This window comes from Morus notabilis, unplaced genomic scaffold, assembly GCF_000414095.1.
Source record: "Morus notabilis unplaced genomic scaffold, ASM41409v2 Scaffold3154, whole genome shotgun sequence".
Lineage (NCBI taxonomy): Eukaryota > Viridiplantae > Streptophyta > Magnoliopsida > Rosales > Moraceae > Morus > Morus notabilis.
Genome location: NW_010358632.1, coordinates 4,976 through 11,806, shown reverse-complemented (window position 1 = coordinate 11,806; position 6,831 = coordinate 4,976). Strand labels below are relative to the sequence as shown.

General features: G+C 33.7%; 1 protein-coding gene across 1 annotated transcript; it reads right to left on the bottom strand.

The window, feature by feature from the left end:
* Positions 1 to 238: 238 nt before the first annotated feature.
* On the bottom strand, positions 239 to 4,071 carry LOC21386140 (polyadenylate-binding protein-interacting protein 12). Its single transcript, XM_010092875.2, has 11 exons — positions 3,880 to 4,071; positions 3,277 to 3,778; positions 3,073 to 3,183; positions 2,909 to 2,953; positions 2,739 to 2,811; positions 2,542 to 2,654; positions 2,361 to 2,420; positions 2,228 to 2,275; positions 2,065 to 2,133; positions 747 to 808; positions 239 to 647 (listed from the first exon to the last, which is right to left on the bottom strand). The coding sequence occupies exons 2-11, from the start codon at positions 3,694 to 3,696 to the stop codon at positions 590 to 592; spliced, it is 1,059 nt and encodes a 352-aa protein (XP_010091177.1). The 5' UTR covers positions 3,697 to 3,778; positions 3,880 to 4,071; the 3' UTR covers positions 239 to 589.
* Positions 4,072 to 6,831: the final 2,760 nt, after the last annotated feature.

Sequence of the window (6,831 nt, the reverse complement as noted above, 5' to 3'; positions counted from 1 at the left end):
TAGTAAACTGAAATTGAAAAATTAAATCGGAAAACCGAACGATTGTAAGTTTTTTTTTTAAAAAAAAAAAAAAAAAAAACCACCAAAAAAAAAATCATTTTAAGCTAAAAACAGGAGCTCAAACTTGCATCATGATCTAGATAGATGACAAACGGAGTAAAGTAAATAAAAGAGAACAGCAGAACAGCAAAGCATTTAGATAATGACCAAAAAATTAAGATAAACACAAAGACAACCATGACATAATAAACAAAGCTTGAAATCGTAAGAATTATCGGTTTGTCAGCAACATCCCAGCAGTTAATCTTTGGTCTCACCATCCTCCAATGATTCATTTTCATCTATCATAAAAAGTGCATCATAAATTTAACGATTCAGCACCTCAGAATTCCATCCAACTCTACAAAGCTAAACAGATAAAAACCATAAATTACCCCCCAAACGTTAATGGCGATACCAGGCGGAACTTCAGAGGACAAAAGCACAGACAAAACACAAGTACCTTAAAAACATTCGGTATCTATGTATGTATACGTAAATATATCTATCAGCAGTAAATTAGTTCAAGAAACGTGCTAGGGTGGTTGGTTCAGTGCAACATAGGGCGAGGGGAACGAGGCCGAACAGGCGTCTTTGACGGGCTTACCCTGCATAGAGAGGCATTATGAATAAATTTCCGGATATGAAACAGAAAGGGGGAAAAAAAAAGAGGTTGAAACTCAAATACAAAGAGCCTCCATACAAACCTTATTGGCAGAGTTCCAAGAACAACACCACTGCAGTTGAGAGCCGCAATCGCACTTTCAGCCTGCAATATTTGAAAATACAGGATAAGAGATGGGTGCAACATTAGCACTGACCAAGACAAACTTCCAATTCTTTTCAAGCATGCTTTGATATAGAACAATAAATGCGACTACCCCCTCAAGAGAATATTGATATTTACAGAAATATCAGAAAAAAATGAAAATAATAATGATCATATCCAAGAAGATGGTAAAAGTGGTCTAACTTAATAGAACAACCTTGTCTGTAGCGACTAATTTTCTGGGAAAGAAAAAAAAAACAGCATTGCACTAGTAGAAACAATGAAAATAAGAAGAAATAGACCCATAAAGATCAGTGTCGAACATTTTTCCAACGGCTTCATCAGTCTGTAGATTTTAGAAAACAAGAAAATACCTCACTTTTTTTTAAGTACTGTGAGCTAGATAACAGAGAGAAATCTATTTCTCAGAATACACACAAAAATAAATAAATAAATAAACATATTACTTGGAAAAATAACATGGCAAGTGGACGTGAAACCATCAAGTAGGTGAGAGGAAAAAGAACATGGCAAGACATGAAACCATCAAGTAAATGAGACCTTTCTGCGTGTCATTTGTCTATGAAAGAAGGAGAAAAAGAGGGAATCTTCGGATTCTCCCACTGGGCAAAGGTATTTCGTGATGCCAACAAACCTTACTCAAGAAAGGATAAAATGCAGGAATAGGCACACAAATGAACAAAATGAGTAAACGTCCCTAAACCCAACTGATCGATCAAGCATTGCTATCCTAAAGATATCCAACATACCGCTTGGGTTGGAATCGGGTCAATAAGCTAAACAATAGATACGCTAAGTACATCTTCGGAAGCTAATTATTAACAACGAAATGAAAAGATTCATACACTTACGGTACAAAGAAGTAGACCGTCTATACTATCTTTTACTATCTTTGGTTATAAAGCGAAGGAAATTTTTTTTTTTTAAACGAAATTAGATGGGGTGTACAATACAAAAGGTTGTGTTTTAAGTGTATAAGGACAGCTTTTTATACTCTTTAAAGTTTGCAATGATTTGTACTGACGGATTGTATGCAGCATTACAATCCAATATTCATGGTCTGATTTACTTTCGCAGAAAACCATAAATAAACCAAAGAAATAAAATGCAACTAATGTCTTTAATTCAAACGGATTGCTTTCAATGCTCACCAAAAACTATATAACATCAGTTAAACTTGAATGTTTCCCATCTCTCCAACATTAACTATGTGACATCAGAATATATATAATTACCATTGTGAATTCAACGAAAGCAATACGAGTAGAATGATGATAGTCTCCAAGTAGCCTCAGGCGCTGAACCTATGCGGGGAAAGATTATACAATGAGATACGTATAGTTCTGATCACAGGAGAAAGCAGCAAATAATTTTAAGGGAAAGGAGAATACTGCATACCTCTCCACAAAGTGATTCAAAGAACAGCTTGACCTCTGCTTGAGTAACCTATACCAGATGCCATAGAAATTAGGACCAAATGAACCCGTTTTGGTCACATTTCATTAAACCCAATGGTCATCTAAAGCTCTACCTTCTTGTCAATATTTGTACAGTAAATGGTTCTCGAGCACATCTCGCGTTCGTCGTCCGACTGAAGGTCATAGTAAGAAAGCCAAAATGTGAAATCAGCACAATCTAGTTTTTGAAACCAAAAAAAAGAAAATGTAAACCGTTCAAAGGATTTAACAACCGCCACAAAATAAAGCGCTCACCCTCGGCAAAAATGTTGGATTAACGGGTGCTATTGCAGTTTTGGAAGGCAGAACTCTCACAGGGTAATAGCCGAGCATCGTTCCCGACAGATTCAAAGCAGCCCTTGCCCCTTCTGTAGTAAGAACACAATAACCAATTCAGCATCACAATAGATAAAAGGAAAACATCAATGCCTGCGAATTGTGCACTATTTTACCTTCATCCGTGAACTCGACAAAAGCAAAACGAAGAATAGAGTTTGGATCGCCGCAAACACGACAATCAACCACCTTTCGAAAGAACAAAAGAAGAAAAATACAATTCAGAAGCACAATCTACCATTATCCATAAATAAAAGTACAGACAAGCAAAATTCAAACACGTCACCTGTCCGCAATTGAGAAAGAGAGCAGCAAGGTTTTCTTCAGTGACCTGATGCGCAAAACAAAAACAAAAACAAAACAAGTATCCAAAAAATCAATCCAAATAGCAAACGAAACAAACCCAAAAACAAATGTGATAGCTAAAAGCCAAAGGATAACAACTCTAACCTGTTGATCAATGTCTGATACATACACAGTCCTCCTGACCATCGCCTCTCGTTGCGCCGGACTCAACTTGTGATAGTTCCTTCTCCTCCCTTGAGTATATCCATTCTTCAGCTATAACAAAAACACAATTATCAAAAAGATTGAAACTATAACATCCAAAAAATAGCAAACACTAAAATTATATATAAAAAAAAAAAAAGTTACCTTTCTACCCATAAGTCCATTAGCATTGGCAGGGTTGTTAATGTGGAACAAAATATTGCCAGCATAGCCAAATCCAGCAGCAATATTAGGGTAGCCATGGATTTTGCCGAGCGAAGGAGGCACAAATTCCTCGGCCATGGGGTTGAGCTTTGACAGCAAATCCTCCAAATCTCTCATGTCCTGCTTGAAGCTCTCGTCCCCATCACCACCGCCACCTCCATACCCATTTTGCATCTGACCCATTTCAGAATTCTTCTGATCGTCGCCGTCGTCGCCGTTCTTCGCCTGAAAATCAGTCTCTTTTAGACTCAAGACCCCCGAGGAATCATCATTTCTGGGTTTGATGGGATTTTCCACATCATTTTCCTTTGATACAGCTACAGTATCGTCGAACTTTGGTGCATTCTCAGCAACCGCCATGATCGACCAAAGTTAAATAAAAAAATGTTTTTTTTTGGCAATCAAAAGTTCGCTCCTTTTTGTTTTTTTCCTCGAGATTTCTCTGTAAAATTCCAGTTTACACAATAATCGATCAGAAATTTACAAAATAAAATAAAAAAAAGGACAATAATTTCCCTTTTTAATAGAGATTGAATATGGTACCTGAGTTATTTAGAGCAAAGAAGCCATTGAGGAAAAGCTACGGCAAAACTGAACAAGTAGAAGATCGCTTTAGCACTACAAATTGGGAATCGGAAATGGTAATTGCAACCAAACAAAAAAAAAAATACAACTTCTTTATTTATTTATTATTATTATTTTTATAAGTTTTAGTGATGAAACATAAGAAGGAGGAGGAAGAAGAGAAAGAGAAGGGTAAATTGGGTTTGTGCGTTGAAGGTCCTCTTGTGTGTGAACTGCCTTTTTTGGACCTTCTTCACAAACTCCCAAAATGATGATGATGAATGATGATGAATGATGGTGAATGATGATGCATGATGGTGATGATGATACACTGTATTATAGATGAAGTAGAAGAAAGAAAATTGAAACTGTTTTGTTAATTTAAGTTTTTAATTTAAATTAAAATATAATTTTATATGAAAATTTTTTATTATAATAAAAAAATTAGATGTGATTATTTTTAAAAATTGTTTAAAAATGGAAAAAAGACCATCAAGATCAAACTCCTCTTTCCTTTTTTTTTATTGATTTATTTTCTCTTTGGGACTTTTTTTTTTCGTTCGTGGGGGGGTTAATTTACAAAATTACCCATGATTTTTTGTTTATGTCATTGCATGTGTGTGTGAGTGTGAGTGTGACCTTCAAACACGCATGGGATGGGTTTTATGGACCTCGTAATGCGTGGAAAGAATCGGAAATTGGTGAAATAGATTATTATTAAAAAGCAAAAAGAATAATAATTATTTGAGGATATAGTATAGTAGTTACGGATTTTTGACCGTTCAGATATGTTAAAATCGTAACAGAAATAATAATGCACGTAATGTTAACAGGATTTGATCAAAACAAATATGTGATTCAAGGCAGCACAATGAATTAATAATGATAGGATATTTTCTCTTTTTTTTTATTATTGTGATAGGCTATTCTTTCTTTATCTTAAAAGAATTCTCCTTGTATCAAAAAAAAAAAAAAGAATCCTCCTTAATTTGATCTAACAAAAGAAAATGCCTTTTCAAAATTAAGAAAAAAAAATTATCCTCTGAAAGGAAAAATTAGTTTTTTCTATGAGTTAGTTGTGGGATTTGGAAGTTCCGGAAGTCGTAATTCAAGGGGGGATAATTTTATTTCGTTTACTTTCATGAGTTTTAACATTTTCAACATTTTTATCCTTTCTTCTTTTTGATTAATAAAAAAAAAGCGAGAGAGATAACTCTTTTCGTTTACCGTTTAAAAAAAATGAAGAAGTTAATTTTAGAAAATTATGAGACATTTGGTTCATGAATTAGAACCATGTGATTAGAATTATTTTCGATTTATGTGTATTTTTTTAAGAAAAAATACTGTAACAAACTACGAATCATGATTCAAATCAGAGAACGAATCTAGGTACCAAACATCTTTTAAAAGATTACTCTGAACTAACTTTAAAATTTTACAAAGCATCTTTTTGTGCTATTAAGATTAAAAAATGGCTTCCAAATTTCTTTTATGGGTTTTCTTGTAGGAAACATTTTGTCAGGGTTTTTTAATTTAATTTAAGCACATGAATGACATGAAAGGGAAAGATTCCGAAGAAAATAACAAATATCTAGATGCAAATAAAATAAAATAAAATAAAATCCTGTACGACAAGGGAAATCAAAAGACCAAGTAAAAATTTAGCAGCTAAACACGGGCCAAAGAATCTTCTCAACTAATTTTTTCTTTTTTCCTTTTTGAAAGAAAAAAAAAATTTACCAAATGTCAACTTTTTAATGCCAATGCCATGTTATAAGTGTAACATGGGATGATGATTCATGTGGATAGTCATAGACATCAAGATGTGGTTCCGTGTGAGCGTGTGCACGAACCAAGCCCTGCAACTGTCACGTCGATCCGCGACGTGTACTCTGAGATGGTTACGATTCGCGATTCGCGAAGTGATGGCGATTCGCGAAGTGATAGAGTTACGACGGTCGTCATTATCCGCTGCAGTGACAGACATCAGCAATTCAGCATTTTTTTTTAATTGATTCCCACTTTCTTGCGAAAAGAAAATGCTAGGAAATCGCCTTGATAGAGAGCCACGTGTTCATTTCCTCAGTCAACCCGGTCGCCTAACTTCTTGATACGACGTCGTTGGGATTGTTGACTAATCACCGGCTCGTGCTGCGTTTGAAGGGTTAGGTATTATGAGAAGAAATATTTGGGATAAACACGGCTACCCTTTTCGGACAAGGATAACGATGGGATCACATTTTCAATTTGGATAGTAGGTGGAACCTTCAAAAATAAAAAATAAAAAAATCAAGGGGAACTTTGCCAACAAAGAGGGATTTTCTTTTTTCTTTTTTTTTTTTTGGGTAGGGTAATAATAAAAAAAAAAAAAGGATAATTTGATCAATAATTTTGTTGGAATTTCCTTTTTTCTTTTGGCTGGTAGGGTATTAAAAAAAAAGAGAATTTTACCAATAATACTCTGTTTAAATCATAAATTTTTATTATTCAACCACGAGTTTTAAGTCTCGTTCAGTTCACGAATTCAAGTTTTTAATTTGAATTGACATGTTATTTTATATAAGTTTTTTATTATAGTAAAAAAAGTTAAACATAACTTTTTGTGAGAGTTTTTAAGTGTTGTAAAATTTTTGAAATATATTATTTTTGCATATCTTTTTATTTTCAAGTATTAATTAAATGTAACATTTAGGAACACGGATTATGAGGTTGGCATCATTGCTCTGAAAAACTGAAAAAAAAAGAAAAGGAAAAAAAATATCTTATTATGACTTTTGAATACTTAGATAATTATAAAATTTCACATGTTTTATAGATGTTTTGTGATATGATTTTAATGGGATTTTATGGTTTGAAATTATGCGGTTTAATATACCATGCTCTATAATACTTTTAAAATTAAGATATTAGAATAAACTTTTTAAATTGCTG

Coding starts and splice junctions, on each gene's coding strand:
- LOC21386140 (XM_010092875.2), bottom strand. CDS start 3,696: ATGGCGGTTGCTGAGAATGCACCAAAGTTCGACGATACTGTAGCTGTA. Junction 3,184..3,276: donor ATGGACTTATGGGTAGAAAG/GTAACTTTTTTT, acceptor TTTTTGTTATAG/CTGAAGAATGGATATACTCA. Junction 2,655..2,738: donor TGTCGAGTTCACGGATGAAG/GTAAAATAGTGC, acceptor TTCTTACTACAG/AAGGGGCAAGGGCTGCTTTG.